Source organism: Trichosurus vulpecula, chromosome 4 (assembly GCF_011100635.1).
Source record: "Trichosurus vulpecula isolate mTriVul1 chromosome 4, mTriVul1.pri, whole genome shotgun sequence".
NCBI lineage: Eukaryota > Metazoa > Chordata > Mammalia > Diprotodontia > Phalangeridae > Trichosurus > Trichosurus vulpecula.
In genome coordinates, this window is record NC_050576.1 from 226,382,809 (window position 1) to 226,409,999 (window position 27,191).

Here is a 27,191-nt window from a genome sequence, read left to right on the forward strand (position 1 = left end):
ACCTTGGCTCCTTTTGCTTTTTCAGATTCTAAGGCCAGACTTCCTCCCTTTTTTGAGGCACAGATGGATCTAGTTATACAAGAACTAGTCTTTTATCCCTCTCTGGACAACACTGCTAAAGATGGTTTTCATACTATTGTCGAGGGTCTTATAAATGATATTTTCAAAATATCTTCTATGGTCCCACGGCTTGCGCAGAAAGGTTCCCCTCATTACCAGGTAGTGACTTTTCAGCTATCATTTCACCCTCTCATATCTGGAATAATGTTCCAAATGCATTTGTAATCTTGAATTTCTAATTTCATCTCTTTCATAGGCTGACATGGAGGACATGGGAGATCTGTCAAACCTCAGGAATCTGTTAAATGAGAGAGTCAAGAATATGATGACCACCTGCTGTGACTATCGGAACTCCTTTGACCATTACTCTTCCCTTTACATGGATGACCGGAAGGAATTTATGCGGCATTTTCTGTTATATGGACACATGCTCACTATGGAGGAGTTGGAAGCCCATGGTGAAGACAGGATCCCAGAGAATCCTCCCACTCTTCAGCAATTTAAATTGCAGATTGATTCCTACGAAAAGATCTATGAAGAGGTAAACCAGCTAGAGCCTTTCAAGATTTTTGACAACTGGATGAAAATTGATATTCGTCCATTTAAGATGTCTCTCTTGAATGTAATTAAGAGATGGAGCCTCATGCTTAAACAGCATCTCATTGATCATGTCACCCACAGGTAATGTTATTTGTGTCTCTTTCCCTTTTACCTTTTTCCATTGTATTCTTTGTCTGTGGCTCCTGGAAACCTAGATGTTTAAAAATAGTCAGGCTTTCAGAAACATGTTTCTAAAATACATCACACTTACAGTCACACAGTTGATTGAAAGGCACAGAGAATGTGTCTGTGCTTGATTGTTGATTTCAAAGATTTGGTTCAGGGAACAAAATTCAGCCTTTAAAGCTGTTGGAGAGCAGGGAGAATCATACATGTGATTAGATCATATAAGACTCCTTGATAAATGCAACAACAAAGATAATTATTCAGTGTGTCATTGATTATTAATATTTGGTGAAGTATAAAACTGGGAGTTGTATGTTCACCATTTTTATGGAGAATATCCTCTGCAAAGTCCATATCAAAGAGGGATCAGGTCCTCCAAGTGATCTTATTTGTGGATCATACTGTGCTCATCACACCAAGCCTGAAAACATTACAGAACCTCCTTAGTGAGATCCATAATTACTTAAAATAGATTGGCCTAAAAATCCATATAAGAAAAACCAAACAAATCGATGAAAAATGCTTTTTATTTAGTCAGTCAAGAAGCATTTGTTAAGTTGTCTGTACCAGACACTGTACAAAGTTCTAGAAATACAAAAAAAGACAAAAGACAAAACAAAATACCAGTACCTACCTTCATGGAGCATACATCCTAATGAGTTAGACAACATATGAGTTGCTATGTAAACACAAGATACGCACAGAGTAGATGATGAAGGTAATCTGAAAGGGGAAAGCATTAGCATCTGAGAGCCTTCTATAGAAGGTGGGATCTGAGCTAAGTGAGGACATCCAAGAGGCAGTTAGAACTCAGCAAAGTTATGCTCTGCATATGTAGATCTGGGTATTACCCTCATAGGAATAGCAATTTAACCAATAGGAGCTAACAAAATCACCAGGTAAGGTTATATAAAGTAAAAAGAGAAGGGGGCCAAAGACAGAACCATGAGGGATCCTTGTGATTAATTGGCATGACGCGAATGAAGCACCAGCAAAGGAGACTGAAAAGGAGTAGAACAGGCCTGCACAACATACAGCCCATGGGCTGCTCGCAGCCTGCCAAAGAATTTCAGATAGCCCATGAAAAATGTAGAGGATGTAAAATAAAGTAAAATGTAATGAGTGCTTTGTCCAGGCCCCACTTAACCTGCCTTCTACTAATCACTATTGTGTCCATCATGTAACTTGGCTGGTGGTTTGTACTCTCTCCTGTTTGTCACATGACACGTGGCAACCAACCGTTGTCAGTCTATCCCTAGTCTGAGAAGAGCGAGAGTTGTATCTTTTCACTGTTTTCAGTCCTTGCTGGCACTGAACAGGGACAAAGTGAGTGCGGTGATGGGATAGCTTTTTCTTGCCTCTTATATGTGAGATAATTTATCCCGTTTTGCCTCTCCCTTTCCCTTTCTCCCAGTGCATTCCTCTTTGTTACCCCTTAATTTTATTTTTTTAGATGTCATTCCTTCATATTCAACTGACACCTGTGCCCTATATATATATATATTCCTTCTTACTGCCCTAATGATGAGAAAGGTATTATGGGTTACAAATATCATCTTCCCATGTAGGAAAACAGGCAGTTTAACCTTATTAAATCCCTTGTGATTTCCCTTTCCTATTTACCTTTTTATGTTTCTCTTGTATTTTCTATCCAGCTCTGGTCTTTTCATCAAGAATGCTTGAAAGAAAAAAAAGGAATGCTTGAAAGTCTTCTATTTCATTAAATGTCTATTTTTTCGCCTGAAGGCTTTGCTGGGTAGACGCTTCTTGGTTGCAATCCTAACTCCTTTGCCCTCCAGAATATCATATTCCAAGCCCTCCAGTCCTTTTATGTGGAAGCTGATAAATCTTGTGTTATCCTGACTGTGGCTCCGCCATACTTGAATTGTTTCTTTTTGGCTGCTTGCAATATTCTCACCTTGAGCTCTGGAATTTGGCTATAATATTCCTGGGAGTTTTCATTTCAGGATCTCTTTCAGGAGGTGATCAGTAGATTCTTTCAATTTCTATTTTATCTTCTGGTTCTAGAATATCAGGGCAGTTTTCCTTGATAATTTCTTGAAAGATGATGTGTAGGCTCTTTTTTTGATCATGGCTTCCAGATAGTCCAATAATTTTTAAATTATCTCTCCTGGATCTCTTTTCCAGGTCAATATTTTTCCAATGAGATATTTCACATTGTCTTCTGTTTTATCATTCTTCTGGTTTTGTTTTATTCTTTCTTGATTTCATTTTTAAGGAATTATTTTCTTCAGTGGGCTTTTGTACCTCTTTTTCCATTTGATCATTTGTACTTTTTAAGGAACTTTTTTCTTCAGTGAATTTTGGCCAGTTCTGCTTTTCAAGGCATTTTTCTCCCCATGGGCTTTTTGGACCTTTTTTTTTTTTTTTACCATTTAGCCTCATCTGTTTTTTAAGGTGATATTTTCTTCAGTTTTGTGTGTGTGTGTGTGTGTGTGCGCGTGTGAGTGTGCATGTGTGTGTGCGTGCATGTGTCTGTTTCCTTTACCAAGCTGTGGACTCTTTTTTCATGGTTTTCTTGCATCACTCTCATTTCACTTCCCAATTTTTCCTCTACCTCTCTTACTTGATTTTCAAAATCCTTTTTGAGTTCTTCCATGGGCTGAGATCAATTCATCTTTTTCTTGGAAGCTTTGGATGTTGGAGCTTTGACTTTGTTTTCTTCTGAGTGTGTGCTTTGATCTTCTTTGTCACCATAGTAATGCTCTTTGGTCCAATTTTTTTTCTTGTTGTTTGTTCATTTTTCCAATCCATTTCTCTACTTTTAACTCTGTTAGAATAGGGCTCTTCTTCCAGGGTAGAGGTTACACTGTCCCAAGCTTCAAGGGTTTTGTATAGCAGTTTTCAGAGATACTTCTAGGGACCTATAAGTTTTTCCAAGGTGGTATGATCTAAAGAGAGGTGTATTTATCTCTCTTTTGGCTGGTCTGTGAGTGACTACAAACACTCTTTTCTGTCCTGGAACTATGATGAGGGTCCCTGCCACAAGTTCTGATGTGCTAGTGCTCCTTCTTGCCCTGGGACTGCCACCCAGGATTGCCACCCAGATCTGAGTATGGGCAAAGCAACAGAATCCTGTACCCAGTGCCAGCAAAGAGATCACTGTAATCTCCTTCTGATTGGTTGTTCGACCCCCCTTACTATCTGTGGGCTGAAAGCTCCAGAAGTAGCCACTGCCACTTCTGTTTCAGTGGCTCCTAAGGCCTGCTCACCTGGTTTGTTGGGGCCTGGTCTGTTCTGGCACAGACTATGCCAAATTGTGCTCCACTCTCACCTCAGTGTGGCAGACTTTTCCTGCCAATCTTCTAAATTATCTTTGGCTGGAAGACTATTTCACCCTGTCCTTTTGTGGGTTCTGCCACTCCAGGAATTGTTTTATGGCATTATTTAAAGGTATTTGGAGGGGTTTTGATGAGAGTTGAGGGGAGTCACTGCCTATTTTTCACCATCTTGGCTCCACCCTCTTAAGTTTTATTTCTCCATTTTCTCTCTATCTCAGCCTTATCTAGCTATGAAATGAAATAGGAAATGAGTTTCTATGCTCCTTTAAATTTTTTTCTGACTTAAACACCCCAAAAAAGAGTACTTTCATACACTCAGCAGAACATAAAAAAGATTCTGTGTGAAGCTGTGGATCTCCATTTCATACTGCTTCTTTTTTATTTGTCTGTTTCAAATAGCGGGGAGGTCCTTTTCCCACCCCTTCCTCATGTTTGAATTCTCTTCTCATGCCCTTTGAGAATATTAAGGTTCTTTTTTATTATTTATTTAGTATTTTGTCTAGTATTTTATTTTTCCCCAATTACAGTTAAAAACAATTTTAAACATTTTAAAAATTTTGAGTTCCATATCCTTTCCCTCCCCAACCCACCCCATTGAGAAAGGAAGAAATCTTATGTAGATTATACATAGGTTTTAATAAGCAAAACCTGTGTCCATATTAGTCATGTTGTGAAAGAAAATACAGACCCCCCCCAGAAAAAAAAACCACAAAATAAATAAGAAAAGTATGCTTAGATGTGTATTCAGACTCCACCAGTTATTTCTCTGGGGATGTATAGCATTTTTCATCATAAGTCCTTCAGAGTTGTGTCGGATCATTTTATTGCTGAGAATACCTAAGTCATTCACAGTTGATCATCCTACAATATTGCTGTTACTGTGTACAGTATTTTCTTGTTCTTTTCATTTCACTCTGCATCAGTTAATGTCAGTCTTTCCAGGTTTTTCTGAAAGCATCCTCCTCGTCATTTCTTTTTTTAAAAAAATTATTTTTATTTATTTATTTATTTATTTATTTATTTATTTATTTATTTATTTATTTATTTATTAGTTTTCAACATCGATTTCCACAAGATTTTGAGTTACAAATTTTCTTCCCATTTCTACCCTCCCCTGACCCTAAGATGGCATAAATTCTGATTGCCCCTTTCCTCAGTCTGCCTTTCTTTCTATCATCCCACTGCCCCCCATTATTCCCTTTCCCCTTACTTTCTTGTAGGGCAAGATAGATTTCTATACCCCATTATTTTCCAGTTGCATGTAAAAACAACTTTTTTTAAACATTTGTTTTTAGAACTTTGAGTTCCAGATTTTCTCCCTTCCTCCCTCCCCACCCACCCTCCTTGAGAAGGCAAGCAATTCAACATAGGCCACACATGTATCATTATGCAAAATACTTCCATAATAGTCATGCTGTGAATGACTGTATTTCCCTCCAACCTATCCTGTCCTCCTTTATTGACTTTTCTCCCTTGACCCTGTCCCTTTTCAAAAGTGTTTGCTTTTGACTACCTCCTCCCCCAATCTGACATCCTTTCTATCATCCCCCCTCTTAACCCTTTCCCCCCTACTTTCCTGTAGGGTAAGATATCCAGTTGAGTGTGTATGTTATTCCCTCCTGTTTTAACAGTTCGTCTAGCAGCTGCTGTGGGAGTGAAAAACCAACACAAGCCCAACAACAGGAATACTGGAAGCCCAGGTTCTTTTGGTCTGCTTTACTAAGGAAAGCAACGTTAAGGTGTTAACAATCTCAATTTAATCCAGCATACCAATATCATTCACTTAGTTCAGGGGAAAAGCCAGCACCCTGAACTTCAGAGCAAATACAAACAAATTACAAACATCAACAGACAGACCTTGCCTGATTCAAATCTCAATGCATAGTTACCAGAGTTTAACAAAGTCTGAACATTTGGGTTTACAAGCTGGAGGGCTCTTAACTATAGCTGCTCAGAGTCTCCACATCAGCACACCTTCAAGAGTGAGAGCCCTAAGCAAATAGCTCTGTCTTCTCTTTTTATGCACTCTTTAGCCATCATCAAACGTCATCTGAGCGACCAGAACTTAAGCTCTTCCTATTGGCTGTGGTCTTAGCAACTCCCCTTAGGACCTTGAGGGCTTCAGGCCCACACAGGCTTAGCACCTAGGAGCTGGGGATTTGGGGCCTACTTGGGAACAAAGATATAATCAGACCTCCCTTCATTGGCCCCACCTGGAGCCCCACCTTAGTTACTAATGCACCTCCTTAAGCCAAATCTGATGAGAGCAAGATTCACTCATTCCCTTTCACCTACCCCCTCTTCCCTTCCATTACAACAGCTTTTTCTTGCCACTTTTATGTGAGATAATTTACCTGATTCTATCTCTCCCTTTTTCCTTCTCCCAATATATTCCTCTTTTACCCCTTAAATTTGTTTTTTAGATATCTTTTCATATTTAACTCACTCTATGCCCTCTGTCTATATATATGTATATTCCCTTTAACTACCCTAATACTGACAAATGTCTCATGAGTTACAAATATCATCTTTCCATGTAGGACTGTAAACAAAACAGTTCAACGTTAGTAAGTCCCTTATGATTTCTCTTTATTATTTAGCTTTTCATGCTTCTCTTGATTCTTGTATTTGAAAGTCAAATTTTCTATTCAGCTCTGGTCTTTTCATCAAGAATGCTTGAAAGTCCTCTATTTCATTGAAAATCCATTTTTTTTGCCCTGGAGCATTATACTTAATTTTGCTGGGTAAGTGATTCTTGGTTTTAATCCTAGCTCCTTTGACCTCTAGAATATCATATTCCAAGCCCTTTGATCCCTAGATCTTGTGTTATCCTGATTGTGTTTCCACAATACTTGAATTGTTTCTTTCTGACTGCTTGCAATATTTTCTTCTTGACCTGGGAACTCTGGAATTTGGCTACAGTATTCCTAGGAATTTTCTTTTGGGGATCTTTTTCAGAAGGAGATTGCTGGATTCACTCAATCTCTATTTTATCCTCTGGTTCTAGAATATCAGGGCAGTTTTCCTTGATAATTTCTTGAAAGATGATGTCTAGGCTATTTTTTTAATCAGGGCTTTTGGGTAGTCCAGTAATTTTAAAATTCTCTCTCCTGGATCTGTTCTCCAGGTCAGTCATTTTCCAGTGAGATATTTCGCATTGTCTTCCATTTTTTTCATTCTTTTGGTTCTGTTTTATAATTTCTTGATTTCTCATAAAGTCACTAGCTTCCACTTGCTCCATTCTAATTTTTAATGAATTATTTTCTTCAGTGATCTTTTTGACCTCTTTTTCCATTTTTTTTAGGGCATTCTTCTCCTCATTGGCTTTTTGGAGCTATTTTGTCATTTGGGCTGCTCTTTTTTAAGGTGTTATTTTCTTCAATATATTTTTGGGTCTCCTTTAGCAAGCTGTTGACTTGTTTTTCATGATTTTCTTGCATCACTCTCATTTCTCTTCCCAATTTTTTCCTCTACTTCTCTTACTTGCTTTTCCAAATCCTTTTTGAGCTCTTCCATGGCCGGAGACAAATTTGCATATTTCTTGGAGGTTTTTGATGTAGGATCTTTGACTTTGTTGATTTCTGGCTATATGTTTTGATCTTCTTTGTCACCAAAGAAAAATTCTATAGTCTGAGTCCTTTTACAGTGCTTACTCATTTTCCCAGCCAATTACTTGACTTTCGAGCTTTTTGTCAGGACATGAGATGCTTTCAGGGCCTGCTTTCAGAGTGGAGAGTGCTCTGTCCCAAACTTCAGGGGTTTTGTGCTGCTGTTTTCAGAGCTACTTCTATTCTAAGGTGGTATGATGCTCCCCTCCTGGCCTGTGCTGGTCTATGAGTGTAGGCACTCCTTTCTGCCATGTAACCACCAGGAGGACTCCCTCTCCACAGCCACCACAAAGCTCTGGAGGAACCCCTCCTCCCCAAAGAACCGCCAACCAGGATCGCCACCCAGATCCAAGCAAGGCAAAGCAAGAGAACCTTGCTTCAGTGCCAGCAAAGGGATCTCCACACTCCCACTCTGATCAGCTGTTTGATTCCTCCCACCATGTGGGCCAGGGGCACTGGAAGCAGCCACCACTGCTGCTGTGGCTGCTGCTGCAGCTGAAGCTACCTCCATCATCCTGGGGCTGCGGCCAGACCATGTACTTCCCTCACCCAGATCTACCAGTTTTCCCACTGACCTGCTCCATTGTCTTTGGCATTGGTCAGTTGAGAAGTCTGGTAACTGCCACAGTTCAGTGATTCAGGGCCCAGAGGCCTGCTCCACTGGTCTTCTCCATGCCTGGTCTGTTCTGGCGCAACCCATGCTGGGCTGCACTATTGTCCCAAGCACAGTGCAATCTACCCTTCCCAACAACCATCCAGGCTCTCTTGGGCTGGAGACTTGTTTCCCTCTGTTATTTAGTGAGTTCTGTAGCTGTAGAATTTGTTTAGAGTAATTTTTTACAGGTATTTGGAGGGATTGGGGAGAGAGCTTAAGTCAGTCCCTGTTTTCAAGCTGCCATCTTGGTTCTGCCTCCTTCCTCATCATTTCTTATAGCACAATAGTATTCCATCACAATCATATACCACAACTTGTTCAGCCATTCCCCAATTGATGGGCATCCCCTCAACTTCTGATTCTTTGCCACCAGAAAATAGCTGCTATAAATATTTTTGTACATATAGGTCCTTTTCTTTTTCTTATCTCTTTTGGGATACAAACCTAGTAGTGGTGCTGCTGAATCATAGGGTATGCATAGATTTTTAGCCCTTTGGGCATAGCAAACATTAAGATTCTTAAGGGCCTCTTAGTTCCTCTTATCTTATTAGAATGTTAGCCCTACATCACCATAAATAGTTACACATTTCTACAATAATTTTTCCTGCTGCTCAGTATTTTTCTGCTTTCCTTATATTTCTACCTCTAGTTCCTGAATCAGGGACTTCCTACTCCATTTCTGGGTGAATATGGTTGGCCCTGTTTGGTCCCACCCTAGATTCCTTCACTGCCCTCTACCTCCTGGTGAAAAAAACCGGTTTCCTGGATTCCTTTGAGTTTCACAGTGGTGGATATTTAGGGCCATTTCTGGCATCTTATGACAGTTCTAGGGACTCTGGATCCCCTGGACCAGGGGTGACCTGATTTGTGCTATGATAGTACCCTTGTTGCTCTCTGCTACAGCTCCCCCAGACTTCCCAGGTCTCCACTGTAGGGCTCATTCAGGGGAAGCCTCTGATCTTGCTGCCTCTGGACCTTACATAATACAGAGCCTTACATAATACAACTGCCCCTGGGCAGTCTGTTGTCAGACTACCCTGCACTGGTACTGGCTTTGCTAGTAGCTCTTTTTCATGATTTCTGTAGGCTTCTGGATGTCTTCTTATGCAATTCTGGGATAGAAGAAGTCACTTAAAATAGTTTTTTCATTCAATTTCTTGATAATTATTTGATCTGGTGCAGACACTGGGATTTTGCTGGAGTAGGTATATGGGAAGTGAATGATCTGCTTTTCATGCAGGGGTCTATATTGACCTGAGGAGTCCTATATTCCTCAATGTCTTTTTCTTCCTGTCTAGTCTGGGTATAGTCCCAGTTTGAGATTTTCAAGTTTAAAATTATCATAGACAGTCTAGCTCTGTCCTAATCCAGAAGTTCATAGGAAGCTGGGAAGATCCTACATTTGAATGACTCTCATGTACAAGAGGTTCTAGATTCAGAGCAATGGACAGAAGGTGCAAAAAGGCAAATTTACATTTCATGTAAGAAAAAGCTTCCTAACAATTAGACCTATCCAAAAATGGAATCAGCTATTTTGTGAAGTAGTACATTCTCCTTCATTGTAAGCCTTCAAAGAAAGGCTGCTTGAGCACTCATTTGGTATGTTGTAGAGGTCATTCTTCTTTAGATATGAATTGGACTGGATGACTGCTGAAATCCCTTCCAACACTGAAATTCAGTGATTCCATAAGTGGAATAGGGAAGGAGGTTTTCCTGCCAATTTACACTCCCTATTCCTCTTTAATGAAAATACCAAAAGACTGAGGAAGGGTAGTTGAGCAAAAGAAAATGTGGTGGCATTAGCTTAAAAGTCTATGAGGGTAAGGTTTTAAATATATCATTAGGTTATTATTTACCAGTTGAGGATCTCTATAGCAAATATTTGTTGATAAGTTATCAGACAGTTTACATTTAAGCATTCAACTTCCTAAAAGAACTTTTATCAAGAATAAGGAGACCTGTGTCACTGACTACCTCTTGACCTTGGGCAACTTATTTAATTTTTCTAGGCCTTGATTTACTCCTCTGTAAAAGGAGAAGGTTGAATTATATGGTTTCCAGGAGCCCTTCCAACTCTGATATTTTGCCATTCTAATAGCACATATATATATTGCATTATACAGATTGAGAATCAGTTGATAAATTTTTTGTTAAATACCTACTATGTGATAGGCTTCTTGAAGCAATAATATGGTACATAAATAGAGATGATCTCACTTAATGTTAATTCTGCTTAGCTTGGCAGACCTTGAAGTCTTCATAAGAAATGGTGAGAGTGGTTTGAGCAAGAGGATAGAAAAAGGTGATTTCACTGGTTTGGTTGAGACTATGAGACTCCTTGTGGCTCTTAAAGAACGACAGAGTAGTACAGATGAGATGTTTGAACCCTTGAAACACACTATTGAATTGCTGAAGATCTATGAACAAGAATTGCCCGATGCAGTATTTAAACAGCTAGAGGTAAGTACAAATTTTTTTCTAATCATGAAAGGCAAATTCAGAAAAAATATGATTAAGTAGATATATGTTATAAGATTTAACAATGAGGTGGTTTGGGGAGAAAAAAAACTGAGGATTTGAGTGTTAATTAAAAACTATATACTTGCAAACTGTTCAATGGACATACTGATAGTATAAAAGGCATCTGGTTTTGGAGTAGAAGAAACTTTTTAGTACTAGGATGAAATGAATGCCAAAAATAAAAATAAAGATAAGCAATCAGAAGAGTAGAAAATATACAGCCAAGTGTTTAAAAAAATGTGTATAAGAGCAGAGCCAAGAAAGCAGAATAAAGGCAGGGACCTGCCTGAGCTCTCCCAAATTTCCATCCAAATAACTTTAAAATAATGCCTCAAAATGAATTCTGGAGGGGCAGAGTCAATAAAAGGACAGGGTGAAACAACTTTCAATCCCAAGAAGGTCAGCAAGAAAGGTCTGTCTCACTGAAGTGAGAGTGGAAAGCAGTCCAGCACAGTCCATGTCCTGGCAAGCCAGCAGCAGGCTTTGGGGGCAACTGCAACAGCAGTTTCAAAGAGGTCAGATAACTAGTCAGGAAATAAGAGGGACACTTTTTTCTCAGTGGCCAGTTGCAGTCCCCAGGTCCCAGAACCTGATCATAGAAAGTTACTATGGTGACAGGGAAGATTAAAACACAAACTCAGAAGACCACAAAGTCAAAACAGTTATATTCAAAGCCTGAAAATAAAACTGAATTGATCTCTGGCCCAAAAAGAATTCATGGAAGAGCTCAAAAAGTATTGTAAAAATCGAATAAGAGAAGTAGAGGAAGAATTGGGAAAAGAAATGAGAGTAATGCAAGAAAATAATGAAAAAAGGGTCAATAGCTTGGCAAAGAAGGCACAAAAAATACTGAAGAAAATAACACTTTATAAAACAGAATAGGCCAAATGGTTTAAAAACATACAAAAATCCACTAAAGAGAACAACTCCTTAAAAAGCCAAATGAGCCAAATGGGAAGAGATGTATAAAAGTTTACTGAAGAGATTTTGTTGTTGTTCTTGTTCAGTTGTTTCAGTCACATCCAACTTCTCATGATCTGATTTGGGGTTTTCTTGGCAAGGATATTGGAGTGGTTTGCCATTTACTTCTCCAGCTCATTTTACAGATGAGAAAACTGAGGCAAACAGAGTTATGTGACTTATCCAGGGTCACATGGCTAGTAAGTTTTTAAGGCTACATTTGAACTCAGATCTCCCTGACTCCATGCCTCCTCTATCCACTCTGCCATTTCACTGGTCCTGAAGAGAACTTAAAAAGCAGAAATCGCCAAATGGAAAAAGATGTACTAAAATTCACTGAATAAAAAAACTCCTTAAAAAGTTGAGTTGGCAGAGCATTCTGGGAAGTTGGAGGAGTAGGTCAGAAAATTACAAGCTCCAAGATTTTCCCCTCAAAAGAATTAAAATAACACCTTAGGTCAAACAAAGTATGGGAGGAGACAAAGAAGAATAGGGGCATGCCCAAGATCTTTCTGGGACAATTTGAGAAGATCCAAAGAAAAATCCAAAGAGGTTTAGTCCCTGGGAAGAATAAACACCTCTTGGCTAGGTTCTGTTTTAATAACAAGCAGCAAGCCTCTTAAACAACTAACAGCAAGTCCTGGGGTTAGTTGGTTCGAGAGGATGCCTTGGCCCCAGCCACAGGAACTTTGACCCCTGGGATAGTGAAGGTAGTGGGGCATTTGAACCCAGGAAGATTGAGAGAACCTCTGCTGATGAGGAACACCAGACCAGCTGTGCTGTGAAGAGTGATGGGGGTGAGAAGGAGCCAGCACAGGCCCTGTGAGTGCAGAAGCAGTGGGTCAGAAAGCCCCTGGCTGTGGGCACTTACAGGAGGTTGGAGGTTTGGCTTTGGTTCCAGGCTAGAGGGCAAACTGAAGATCTGGGGCAAGAGGCTCCATTTCCCATACCGCAGGGCTAGAGGTGACTACAAAAATCAAGCTATTACCACAAAAAATCCACAGGCAGAGGAGAAAGAATCCAACCACAGAAACCTATTACAAGAATAGAGATAACCAGGGTGTATCATCAGAGGAGGATATAAAAGTAAAGAAACCCCCAAAGAGTAACATCAAATGGTCACCTGCCCAAAAAGAATTTATGAAAGATCTTTAAAAAGACTTTAAAAATCAAATGACAGAGATGGAGGAAAAAATGAATGAATAAAAATAAAAATAAAAATAACTCAAGAAAAACAAGAAGGTTATGAAAGAAAAGTCAACCAATTAGAAAAGGAGATCCAGAATCTTAAGGAGGAAAATGACACCTTGAAAATTAGAATTGGGCAAAGTGAAGCCAGTGAAATTATGAGATCAAGAAATAATTAAATAAAACATGAATAATGAAAAAATAGAAGAGAAAGTGAAACATCTTATAAGAAAACCAATGGACTTGGAGAATAGATCAAGAAGAGAAAATATAAAAATAATCAAACTAACTGAAAGTTAACAATAAAAAACAATTCTTAATACAGTAATACAAGAAGTAATTAAAGAAAGTTGTTCTGAAACATTAGAACAAGGCAAGGAAGTAGAAATAGAAAAAATCCATTGAAGACCATTTAAAAGAGATCCTATGAGGAAAACTCATAGGAATATCATAGTCAAATGCTGAAACCCCTTGCTCAAGGACAAAATATTAAAAGCATCAAGATTAAAATAATTTAAGTATGATGGTGCCACAATTAGAATTATACAAGACTTAGCAGTAGAGACACTAAAGGACCACAGGTCTTGGGACACAATAGATCAAAGAGCAAAAGACCTGGGGGTCTGGCCAAAAATATTATACCCTGCAAATTTAAGTATTATCTTGAATGAAAAACAAATGATAGGGTCAGGGGAGGGTAGAAATGGGAAGAAAATTTGTAACTCAAAATCTTGTGGAAATCGATGTTGAAAACTAAAAAATAAAATAAAATAAATAAATAAATATAATTTTTTTTAAAAAAAAAAGAATTGATGAGGAGGATGCTTTCAGAAAAACCTGGAAAGACTGACATTAACTGATGCAGAGTGAAATGAAAAGAACAAGAAAATACTGTACACAGTAACAGCAATATTGTAGAATGATCAACTGTGAATGACTTAGGTATTCTCAGCAATAAAATGATCCAACACAACTCTGAAGGACTTATGATGAAAAATGCTATACATCCCCAGAGAAATAACTGGTGGAGTCTGAATACACATCTAAGCATACTTTTCTTATTTATTTTGTGTTTTTTTTTCTGGGGGGGGTCTATATTTTCTTTCACAACATGAATAATATGGACATAGGTTTTGCTTATTAAAACCTATGTATAATCTATATAAGATTACTTCCTTTCTCAATGGGGTGGGTTGGGAAGGGAAAGGATATGGAACTCGAAATTTTAAAAATGTTTAGAATATTTAAATTTATAATATCAAACTTTCAAGACTTTGTTAAAAAAAAATCCTGAACTTAATAGAAGATTGAACATACAAGAACCAAGAGAAACATAAGGTACATACCAAAGACTGACTGTAAGGGATTCATAAGGACAGAGTGTTTACCTTTTACATAAATTTTACACAAAATATTAATAATTTGTGAGCACATAAGAAAGAGGGGGATAAACCTGACAATGATATGAATTTTAAAAGTATAACCATTTAGAATCAGCTAAAAGGATTAACTGTTTTATACAAATGAGGTGCAAGAGGAAGAAAAGATACAGAGGAATTAGGTGGGGGAAGAGGGCTGGTAGTTCTGGTAATCTACTTTCATCAGGAATGGGTTTAAGAGAGAACAATATGTATATATTTAGAAGAGTATAAAAGTCTTCTAAATTTAGAAGAAGTAAAATGGTAGGGGTATAGAGAGAGGGGAGAGGACAAGGGAGTGAATTTTAGAGGGGAGAATGAGGGAATAGGTAAAAGGGGGTATAGAAGGGTGTTTAGATTTATGGGAATGGGAGGATAGGGGAGGGATACTTGGAGCGGGGTAGGCAAGTAATAGGAGGGCAAGGTAGTGGGTAGAAGTAGAGGAATCAGGAGGGATAGGAAACAAGATATGCACAAATATAAAAACAAAGATCAGGAGTTTGGGAAAATATATGTCTATATATGTATATGCATATGTATATATTGATAGCTATAGAGAAACATATGTTAACTTTATTGTAGCCTTCGGTGGGGTGGGGGGGTTAGGGAAAAGAGCTTTAAAAAGTTAATGGCAGAGAACAAAAGAAAACTCACAAGGAAGCAAATTAAAAGTGGACAATTCTCAACACAACATGTATTATTTATTATACAGGCTTTCTTGAAATAAAAATCTGTTGTTATATATTGTGAATCCTCTCTTACGTTCTGCTATGCACATGACATGCTTTTTTCTCCTTTCTTACTTTGCATTTAAATTTTAATATTTAAGTTTATGATATGTTTTGTTCCTTTTCTCCATTCTGTATTTGTATTCTGACCCTTGAGTCTAAAATAAAATAAAAATTTTTAAAAAGTAGAATTGGCAAAATGGTAAAGGAAGTAACAAAAGCTAACTGAAGAAAGTAATTCCTTAAAAATTAGAATAGGGCAGGTGGAAGCTAATGACTTCATAAGGCATCATGAAACAATAAAACAAAATGAAAAGAATGAAAAGAATGAAAAAATAGAAGAAAACATGGAATATCTCATTGGAAAGACAACTGACCTGGAAAGTAGATCAAGGAGAGATGATTTTAATGTACTACTTGAAAGTCATGATATTTTTAAAGCATCTACAATTTATATTCCAAGACATTATCAAGGAAAACTTTCCTGATATCATGGAACCAGCAAGTATAATAGAAATTGAAAAAAAATCACTGACAACCTCCTGAAGGAGATTCAAAAATGAAAATTTCAAGAAATATTACAGCCAAATTCCAGATATCAAAGGAGAAAATATTACAAACAGCAGAAAGAAACAATTCAAATGTCATGAGGCCAAGTCAGGATGACACAAGATTTAGCAGCTTCTACATTCAATGATTGGAGGGCTTAGAATATGATATTCCAGAGGAGAAAAAGAGCTAGGATTACAACCAAGAATCACCTACCTAGCAAAACTGAGTATAATCTTTCAGGGGAAAAAATAATATTTAATGAAATAGAAGACTTTCAAGAATTCCTGATGAAAAGACCAGAGCTAAATTGAAATTTTGACTTTCAAATACAAGATTCAAGAGAAGCATAAAAAGGTAAACAGAAAAGAGACATCATAAAAGATTCAATAAGGTTAAGCTGTTTACATTCCCATGTGGGAAGAGGATTTTTGTAACTCCTAAGAACTTTATCATTATCAGAGCAATTTAGAAGGAGTACACCTACATAGAGGGCATGGATGTGAGTTAACTATGATGGGATGATAGCTAAGAAAATAAAATTAAGACGTGAAAAAGAGGAATGTATTGAGAGAAGGGGGAAGGGAGAAATAAAATGGGTAAATTGTCTTACATAATAGAGGAACCAAAGAACTTTTACAGTGGAGACAAGATGGGAGACTGGTGGACGGTGCTGATGAAAGTTAAAAGAGGAATACACACTCAGTTGGGTGTAGAAATCTAACTTACCTTACAAGGAAGTAGGAGGGTAATGTAAATAAGAGAAGGGTGGGGTGAGGTTGATACAAGAAAGGACAGAGTAGGGGAGATGATGGTCAGAAGCAAAATACTTGGGGAGGGACAGTGTAAAAATAGAGAGAGAGAAGGATAAACAGGGGAAAGATAGGATGGAAGTAAATACACAGTAGTCATAACTTTGAAAAAAATTATGGTAAGTTTCTGTGATAAAGATATTTTTCAAATATATAGAGAATTGAGTCACATTTATAAAATAAAAGTCATTCCCCAGTTAACAAATGGTCAAAGAATATGAATAGGCAGTTTTCAGAGGAAGAAATCAGAGCTATCTATGCTCTAAATCACTATTAATTAGGGAAATCCAAATTAAAAGAACTCTGAGGTACCACTTCACACCTATCAGATTGACTAATATGACAGAAAAAGAAAATGACAATTGTTCAAGGAAATGTGGGAAAATTAGAACACTGAAGCAGAGTTGGTGGGGTTGTGAACTGATCCAACCATTCTGGAGAGCAATTTAGAACTGTGACCAAAGGGTTATAAAACCATGCATACCCCTGGATCTAGCAATACCACTACTACATTGATATCCAAAAGAGATATTTTTTAAAAAGGAAAAGTACCTATATGTACAGAAATATTTATAGCAGCTCTTTTGTGGTGGCAAAGAATTGGAAATTGGGGGGTGCCCATCAATTGTGGAATGGCTGAACAAGTAGTGGTACTTGATTGTGATGGAATACTATTATGCTATAAGAAATGATAAGCAAAATTCCTAAATAAAATAATAGCAAAAAGATTACAATATATTACAAAGATTATACATTATGATCAAGTGTGATTTATACCTGGAATGCAGGAATGGTTTAACATAAGGAAAACTATTAATATAATTGATTACATAAAAAAATAAAAGTTTTTAAAACCATATTATTATATCAATAGATGCAGAAAAGGTTTTGATAAAGTTCATCACTCATTTTTATTAAAAATACTTGATAGTATTGGTATAAATGGATTTTTTCTTAAAAAAACATTTATTTAAAACTATCAGCAAGCATTATTTGTAATGGGGATAAACCAGAAGCCTTATCTGTAAGATCAGGTGTGAAACAAGGATGCCTACTGTCACCAATACTATTCAGTATTGTATCAGAAATCCTAGCCATAGCAATAAGAGAAGAAAAAGAAATAGAAGAAATCAGGAATGAGATAATAAAACTATATCTTTTTGTAGATGATATGATGATATCTTGGAAAATCCCAAAGACTCAACTAAAAAGTTAGCTAAAACAGTTTTAAAAAAATTTAGCTAAGTAGTAGGATATAAAGTAAATCCATATAAATCAGCAGCATTCGTATATGTCACAAACAAAAATCTACAAGAAGAGATTATGTTTTAACAATCCAGCTAGCAGCTCCTGTGGGGGCATAAGATCCCCCACAGCCAGCACCCAGGAGGCTGCTGGCACGCCAGGAAAGCACAGGTTCTTTTTATCTGCTTAAACAAGGAAAGCACAGTGAAGGGGTTGACCAGCTTACTTTAATCCAGCATTCAGTTAGTTCAAGCATCAACAGACTGGCCAAATACAGATTACAGTCAGCTAGTTCAGGGAAACAAACAGCCAGCACCCTGAAATTCAGAACATTCTTTTAGTTCGGGGGGAAAAAAACAGCACGCCGAACTTCAGAACTAAATACAAACAAATTACAAATATCAACAGACAGACCCAATACAATTCATAGTTACCAACATCTCGGCTCAGCCCGAGAGCAAGGGCTGGCCCAGAGTCACGCTCACCACTGCTCCCATGGCAACCGGAAAAGGAAAGAAAGAGGGCTCTTCAAGCTGTCCTCTCCCCTCTTATAGAGTTCTTGACATCATCAAGCACCACCTGAATGACCAGGGCCGATTGGTTCTTGAGTTGGCCCCTCCCCCTAGCGTAGACTAGGTTAACACCCAACAGGGCATGGCTCTAGAGTTAACACCTCCCCCCAGCCAGCCCCATGACTCATCACACAGGAAGTTCTCTGCTTCCTGGCATGGTCTCTGGGTTTCCTGTCCCAGAAGAGGAGCAGCAGACCCAGCAAGGCCCAATGAGGTAAACTGAGCCACCCACAGAAAACAAAGGCCATTCTGGTTACAGATAGTAAAAAAAATAATAGTTATAACCCATTTAAAATAACTCTAGACAGTATAAAATACCTGGGAGTACACCTGCCAAAACAAACCCAGGAACTATGTACAAAATTATAAAAAACTTTTTACACAAATAAAATCAGATTTAAATGTTTGGGTAAATGTTAATTGTTCATGGTTAGGTAGTTCCAATGTAATAAAACTGACAATTTTGCCTAAATCCAACACTATTCTAATTAAATTATCAAAAAAAATTTAATTAGAAAAAATAATAATAAAATTCATTTGGAAAAACAAAAAGTCAAGAATTTTGAAGGAAATAATGAAGAAAATGTAAAGGAGGGAGATTTAGCAGCACCAGATCTTAAGCTATACCATAAGGCAGTAATTATCAAAACTATCTGGTACTGGCTAAGAATTAGAAAGGTAGATCAATGGAATATTTACAATTTACAGCAGCAAGTAAGCATAATAACCTTGTACTTGACAATTGTAAAGACTTAAGATTGTGGGATAGGAATTCATTATTTGGTAAAGATTGTTGGGAAAACTGGAAAACACTAGGCAGAAACTGAGCACAGACCAATATCTCACACCATTTACCAAGATAAGGCCAAAATGGATACATGATCTAGATATAAAGAGAAATTTTACAAAAAAAATTAGAAGAACATGGAACATATTATTTATCGGACTTATGGACAGGTGAACAATTTATGAATAAACAAGGCTTTGTTTAAAAAAAACTGTCAAGCAAAATTAAGTATAAAATGGATAATTTTGTTTATTAGATATTGGATTATTGGATATATTAATGGACAATTTTGATAATTAAATTAAAAAGGTTTTGTACAAATAAAACAAGTATAGCCAAGATTAGGAGGAAAGGAAAAAGTTGGGGGAGGGGCATGGAATTTAAAAGACAGTTTATCAGGTAAAGGTCTCATATATAATATATGTGAAGAATTTCATTAAATCTGTAAGAATACAAGTCATTCCTCAATTGATAAATGGTCAAAGGATGTGAATAGGAAGTTTTCCAATGAAGAAATGAAAACATTTATAGTCATATGAAAAATGCTCTATATCATTATTGATTAGAGAAGTGCCAATTAAAACAACATTGAGATATCATTTTACACCTACCAGATTGCCTAGAATGATAGAAAAAGAAAATAACAAACATTAGCAAGGATGTGGAAAAATCAGCACACAAATTCATTGTTGGTGGAATTGTGAACTGATCCAACCATCCTGGAAGGCAATCTGGAATTGTGCCCAAAGAGTTATTAAGCCCTCTATATCCTTTGACACAGCAATACCACTACTTTGTCTGTTTCCAAAGATGATTAGGGGAAAAGGAAAATATGTTTTAAAATGTTTATTGCAGCTGCTGTTGTGGTGGCAAAAAACTGGAAATTGTGGGAATGCTTGTCAATTGAGAAATGACTGAACAAGTATATGATTGTGATGGAATACTATATGCTATAAGAAATGATGAACTCAGTGATTTTAGAAAAAAAATGGAAAGACTTGCATAAAGTGATGAAGAATGAAATGAGAAGAACCAAGAGAACATTGTTCTCTTGTTCAGCATTGCATTGTTTTAAAAATCATTTTGAGCAAATGACTTATTTTGAATATTATAAATACCCAAATTAACTACGAAGGACCTATAAAGAAAGATACTACATGCATCCAGAAAAAGAACTGATAAGTAGAAATATGTATAGCAGAATTTTCAAGTTGTAGTATATGATTGTGGTGGAATACTACCATGCTATACGAAATGAAGAGCTGAGTGATTTTAGAAAAAAAATGGAAAAACTTGCATGAAGTGATGAAAAATTAAATGAGCAGAACCAAGAAAATATTGTATACAGCATTGTAATAGCAATATTGTTTTAAGAATGATTTTGAGCAAATAAATTATTTTGAATATTATAAATACCCAAATTAACTATGAAGGATATATAAAGATGTTATCTGTACCCAAATAGAAATATGTATAGAAGCATTTTACATACATGTACACACTCACAGACACCTATTTGTGTCTAATGGTAGCCATGTCTGGGGGAGAGAGGGAAAAAAAGTGGGGAAAATAAACTTACATGATAATTTTATTGTATATTTGAAAGGAATGGCAAGTTGTGTATAGTAGATTTGCAGTTTCATGTGCAATCATCTTTTTTATTGTACTCTCATGAAAATGCTTGTTTTATTCCACAAATTAAAAAAAAGAAAAAGAAATGACAAACAGTGTGCTTTCAGAAAACCCTGGAAAGATTTACATTAACTGATGCAAAGTGAAGTGAGCAGAACCAAGAGAACATTGCACATGGTAACAGCAATATTGTATGATGATCAACTGGGAATGGCTTAGCTATTTTCAACAATATAATGATCCATGGAAATTCTGAAGGACGTATGATGAAAAATGCTATCCACCTCTAGACAAAGAACTGATGAAGTCTGAATACAAATCAAAGTATATATATGTTTTTAAACTATTTTTCTTTGATCTGTATTTTTGGTCTGTTTTCTTTTACAACATTACTAATGTGGAAATATGTTTTACATAACTGCACATGTATAGCTTATATCAAATTGCTTGCCTTCTCAATGAGTGGAGAGGGGAGGAGGGGAGAGAATTTGAAACTCAAAAATTTTTTAAAAAGAATAAAAAATTGTTTTTTACATGTAATTGAAAGAAGTATTTTTTAAAAGGTGTGTGGAAAAGTAGATAAATAACTGAACAAGAAGAGATAAAAGAGTTAGAGGATGAAGCAAGGAAGCCAAGTGCTGAGGTTGACATGGAGGAATTAAAAAAAGGAAAAAAAAGGTATGAAGAGAGAGGCAGAGGAGGTAGTGGAGATATTGAATGATAGAGTCTCATTATGGTAACACTTCCTGGTAGAGTAGGCTGTTTTCTATTCTGGGACCTTATATGAAAAGGCAGGGGAAGAAGTATAATCTGATCACACTGAGATATTCCTTGCAGGAATTGCCAGAGAAATGGAACAACATAAAGAAGATGGCAGTCATTGTGAAACAGCACGTAGCTCCCCTGCAGGAAGATGAAGTAACAGCTCTCCGTCAAAAATGTGCAGCTTTTGGTATCGAACAGTATACATTCCGAGAGCAGTTCCACAAAGAAGCTCCCTTCAGGTACTGAAAGAACCTATCTAAGCTGTCCCTTGCTGCCTGCCTTCCCAATTTCAATTAAAAGAAAAACTGTCATTGGTAATTGCAGTTATTGTGAATTGGTGACCTTTCTACTGTATAATCTATTTTAGATTAAAGATTAATCTGTCATAACCAGCAATTCAACAAATACGTATGAAGTGTCCGCTCTAGGCCTGGCACTGTTCAAGTCCCTGGAGATAAAAATATCAAAATGATGTAGTTGCTATTCTCAAGTACCAGCCACCTTGCAGTCTAAAAGTGAGGATGAATGAAGGCTGTGTGGTACAAGAAAAAGAGCACTCTTTGTATTGAGAGGACTTGCGAATTCTGGGAAGAAAGCTATGTACTTGGATGTTGTCAGGGTCTGTGTGTTCTAGAACAAACCACTTGACCTCACAGGGCCTTGGTTTCTTCATCTGTAAAATGAGGGGATTGAGCTAGATGGCCTCTGAGGTCCCATCATTTTTATTCATGTACCACTATTTGTTTAGCCATTCCCTAATCAATTGGCATCTAATTTTGTTTCCAATTCTTTGCTATCATGAAAAGTGCTGCTATAAATATTTTGCTGTATATGAGGACTTTCTTTTTATCAGTAGCCTCTTTGGGGTGTAAGCAAAGCAGTGGAATCTCTGGGGCAAAGTGTATGCATATTTTAGTCACTTTAGTTGCATTATTCCAAATTGCTTTCCAAAATGGTTATATCAATTCACAGTTCCACCAACAATGAATTAGTACAAAAACATGAAATCTTAAACCTATGCTATACTCTGCTTTTCTATTTAAGAGAACATAGTGGCTAGGTGGCACAGTGGAAAGAGGGCTGAGTGTGGAGTCAGAGAGACTTTAGTTCAAATCCAGCCTTAGACATTTACTAACTGTATGACCCTGGGCAAGTCACTTACCTCCTGTTTGCCTCAGTTTCCTCACTTTAAAATGAGGATAGTAATAGCCCCTGTCTCCCAGGGTTGTTGTAAGTATCAAATGAGATAATAATTGTAAAGTACTTACCACAGTGCCTGGCACATAGTATCTCCTTCCTCTTCTTCCCCTTTTGGTAGATAGCCTTCTAATCAAGATTAAGGCAATTAGTATAGTTAATATACTTTCTACTGACAACTCCCCCATTAGCCTTTTGTATTTCTTGAAATTTTAAGATATCAGCTCCACCCTAAAATATATTATGCTCAAGAGGTCCCTATCCTATCCTAATTATCTCCATACTAGCCAGTTACTAGCTATTCTCTGATTTTGTCCTTGTATTCTTCTTTCTCCAGTCACACGGACTATTTTTCATACTTAGAACACACTCCTTTTACATCTCTGCCTTTTGAAGTTCAGCTCAGGTGCTATGTCATCTGTGAAACTTTGCTCAGCTCTCCAACTGATATTGAACTCTTGTTCCTCAAATTTCTTATTAGTCTTTGGATATCTCTTTTTTTAAAATTTAATTTATTTTTAATTTATGGAATTAAACAAACATTTCCATAACATAGTATAACAAAAAAAGATGATTACGCATGAAACTGCAAATCTACTGTTTACAACTCACTATTCCTGTTAAATGTACAACAAAGTTATCATGTAAATTTTTTCCCTTCTCTCCCCCAGCTGTACCCCAGAGATGGCCACCATTAACCTTGTATCATCTTTAATTTTGTACATGTTTTATCCTCTGTAATTAAATTGTAAGTTTGTTGATGGTTAAGTCTATAATTCTTCATCTTTGCATACCCAGTATCTAAAACAGTGTCTTGAAGTTAATAAGTATTTAATAAATGTTCATTTAATTGCTGGGAAATTTTTAGAAGAAAAAAAAGAAATTAGGTACTCTTTGAGAGTGGTTCAATAAAATAAGCTAGACATGTATACATATTGTTTTGAGAATTTACTTTCATGCAGGACAAATGTGATCTATCTCTGTCATTTAAAAAGCCATGATAACCTGAGTAGGAGCAGGAGTAGAGTTGGTGGATATCAATAAGTGCCACTTCTCCCACTTAATAGCTTCCACACCATTCACTTGGCAGGTGCTTTTATCATCTATCTCCTGAAGTGTATAAATGTGTTTATATCAAGTCAGCTTATGGAAGCAAAAGGATAAAGGGAAAAATCTGGGAAGAGGATAAATGAAGGCTTTTGTATCTGGCTTCTGCTCTCCTGAGTGTGAGGAAAAATATGAAGGACAGTGTTCCTCTTGAATTAGCTCTACTCCTACCCCAGCTTCTCACCCATTTTTACTATAATTTCTCCCCATGATTCAAAATATTATGAAATCCCTGTTGCTTTTCGGTTTTTAGAGGGAGCAGCTTGAGTTTCAGACTAATATTACAGGGGAGACTCTGGGAATTTTTCCATTTTAAACTAAACTAGTTGCTTTTTTACCTAAGAAGAAAATAAATTATGTTTTCTAGGTATGATAGCATTATGCCTCACCAAGTGTTGGATGCCAAAAACATTCAGATCCAACAGATGGAATCTTTCATGTCCTCCATTTCTGACTCTACAAGTTTGTTTGAAGTCAACATTCCTGATTACAAACATTTAAAGCAGTGCAGGAGGGAGATCTGCCTGTTGAAGGAACTTTGGGATATGATTTACCTGGTGAATTCTAGCATCAGTAACTGGAAGGTAACCAAATGGAGGAATATTAATGTGGAGAATATGGACTTAGAATGCAAAAATTTTGCTAAACAAATCAGGAAACTTGACAAGGAGATGAGGGCCTGGGATGCTTTCATGGGACTGGACAACACTGTGAAGAACACCCTAACATCCTTGAGGGCTGTGGCTGAACTGCAGAATCCAGCCATCAGAGAGAGGCACTGGAACCAGTTGATGCAGGCTACAGGTGTGAAGTTCATTATGAATGATGACACCACCCTTGAAGATTTACTTAAGCTTGAGCTACACAACTTTGAGGAGGAGATTCGGGGCATTGTGGACAAAGCTGTCAAAGAGATGGACATGGAGAAAGTTCTAAAGGAACTAAAAACCACTTGGACAGGTATGGAATTTCAATATGAGCCCCACTCACGAACAACTGTCCCACTGCTGAGGTCTGATGAAAACCTTATTGAGACACTTGAAGATAACCAAGTTCAGCTGCAGAACCTGATGACATCCAAGTACATAGCCTTCTTCCTGGAAGAAGTGTCTGACTGGCAGAAGAAGCTTTCCACTGCTGATGCTGTCATTTCAGTGTGGTTTGAAGTTCAGTGCACGTGGTCTCATCTGGAAAGCATCTTCATTGGGTCTGGAGATATACGAGCACAGCTTCCTGAGGTACATGGTGATGGAGACAAATTATCTTTCAATGTGTGCCACTGAGGTTATGATCAAATTATCCCATTTTTAGATTCCCATTCCTCTTTTCTTTTCCTTCCCCTTGGCTCAGCTCAGAAATATCTCCACCAAAGGTTGACACCATCAAAAAATAAATAAGGGAAATAGGGGAGGTATAATTCATGGTAGATAATTTTATTCACTGAATAACAACTGGAAAAATTTTAGTAGAAAAGGAAGTTGGAAATATAATCTAATTATATTTTGGAATTGGTGGCTGTTGGAATGCCCTGTGCCAGTAATTGAGATAATAATAATAATAGCATTGATATAGCATGTACTTTGTACCAGGCACTATGCCAAGCACTTTACAAATATTCTTTTTTTTATCTCACTAAATAGGTGTTATTATTGTCATTTTTACAGCTGAGGAAACTGAGGGAAAAAAGAGGTTAAGCTATTTGCTCAAGGTTATACAGCTTGCAGGTGTCTGAGACCAGATATGAACTAAGGTCTTCCTGACTCTAGACCCAGCTCTCTAACCATGATCCTAATTCAAAGTGAAACTCGTGGCCAGCTAAATACAAGTTCCTTCATAATTAGGTACTTCTATAAAGTACTGGGGTTTACAAAATGAACTAAATGCTAAATTGCATACTATACACAGCCAAGACAACAAGTACATATTCTCTGCTAATTATTATCTATTGTCTCCCCTTCCTTGAGTTTCCACCTTTATCCTTATCTTTAATTATCCTTTTAATTTATTCTAATTACTATATCATTACTCTTTCCTTATCTCAGCTGGACATTAGGGCACTTGTGCAGCTACTTTTTTTTTTATAGACTGTTGCTATGTATGTCATTCATTGATTAATTCAGTTCAAAAGACCCCATCTTGCAAATGGTTATGTTCTAAAACATCATTCAGTTGCTTAGAGCTTAAAGTACATTTTCCCATAGAAACAAGATCATACATGGTGTTTAGGTACCTGGGCTAGCCCACAGAATGCCATTTAACCAGTAATTTTCTTGAAAGACTGTATATGTACAATGAAAAAATAATGGAAAGCAATAGAGTTGCAACACTAATGATACAGTAACCTAACCTAGTGACAAATGGGTCGCGATTAGCAATGTTAGGTGACTTGGTTGATGGAAAGGAAAACAAAACAGCTGCTGAAGATTCCATGCCAGCCTGCAGAGTCTGAGAGTATGTCTGCAGATTTGAGAGCTGCCCTGCGACTATGAGGGAGGTGTGGGAGACAAATTATTTTTCAATTTATGCTTTCAAGGTCAAGATCAAATTATCCCATTTAAAATCATCCTTCCTCTTTTCTTCTCCTTTCCCTTACTCAGAAACATCAAAAGTTGACACATTCCATGAAGTTAGGGAGAGCAGAGAGGTCTAGATTGGTGTATGTATGTAATATACTCATCCTTAGTGTATCTCACTTCTTACAGTGTGAGAGGAGAGACAACATAACCTTGACTGAAAGACTTTTTAACTAGGAAATCCCAGCTCCAATAGAAAAAGAATGTGTGGACATACTCCTTGCACCAGAATATGTATTTTAGACCTAGAAGGGACCTTAGATATCATCTAATCTAATGCCTCCATTTTATCGAGGAAAAAACTGAAGCCTAGGAGGTTAAGTGCCCATGGTCACTCATCTAGTAAGTGATAAAGTTAGCACTAGTACTCAGGTCTTCTAATTTTAATTGCAACATCCTTTCCTCTCTACCTTACTGTTTCTCTTAGCTACTAGGTGCCACCAAAATCTGCCTCTTGTAGGCAAGATGAAAGCCCCCATTCCAACCACTCACACACAGAACAAGCAATCTCTGGACCTCTTGGCTTCGTTGTCTCTATCTTCACTCTCTTTTCTGTCTCCTCTGTGATTTGCTTCAGTCATCATGTGAATAGTAGAGATGGGGATATGAAGGGAGAAGAAGACATTTTACATAAGAGTTTTTGAAGTGGCAAATACAATCACCTATTATTAAACTATTGACACTTCTGTCAAATTCATGGTCTGTTTATTTAATAAAGGGTCTTTTTTTTTTCATTAAGTGCCCTTAATGCACTTAAACTGGAAAAAGAAATGGCAAACCACTTCAG

General features: G+C 37.1%; 1 protein-coding gene across 1 annotated transcript in view; it reads left to right on the forward strand.

Moving 5' to 3' along the window:
* Nucleotides 1-27,191, forward strand: part of DNAH9 (dynein axonemal heavy chain 9) — a 529,624-nt gene that overhangs the window by 152,654 nt on the left and 349,779 nt on the right. Inside the window, exons 16-20 of the mRNA XM_036755666.1 lie at nt 26-219; nt 317-741; nt 10,589-10,811; nt 21,600-21,766; nt 24,199-25,069. Of these exons, the coding sequence (XP_036611561.1) occupies nt 26-219; nt 317-741; nt 10,589-10,811; nt 21,600-21,766; nt 24,199-25,069 (1,880 nt within the window). The remainder of the gene's footprint in view (nt 1-25; nt 220-316; nt 742-10,588; nt 10,812-21,599; nt 21,767-24,198; nt 25,070-27,191) is intronic.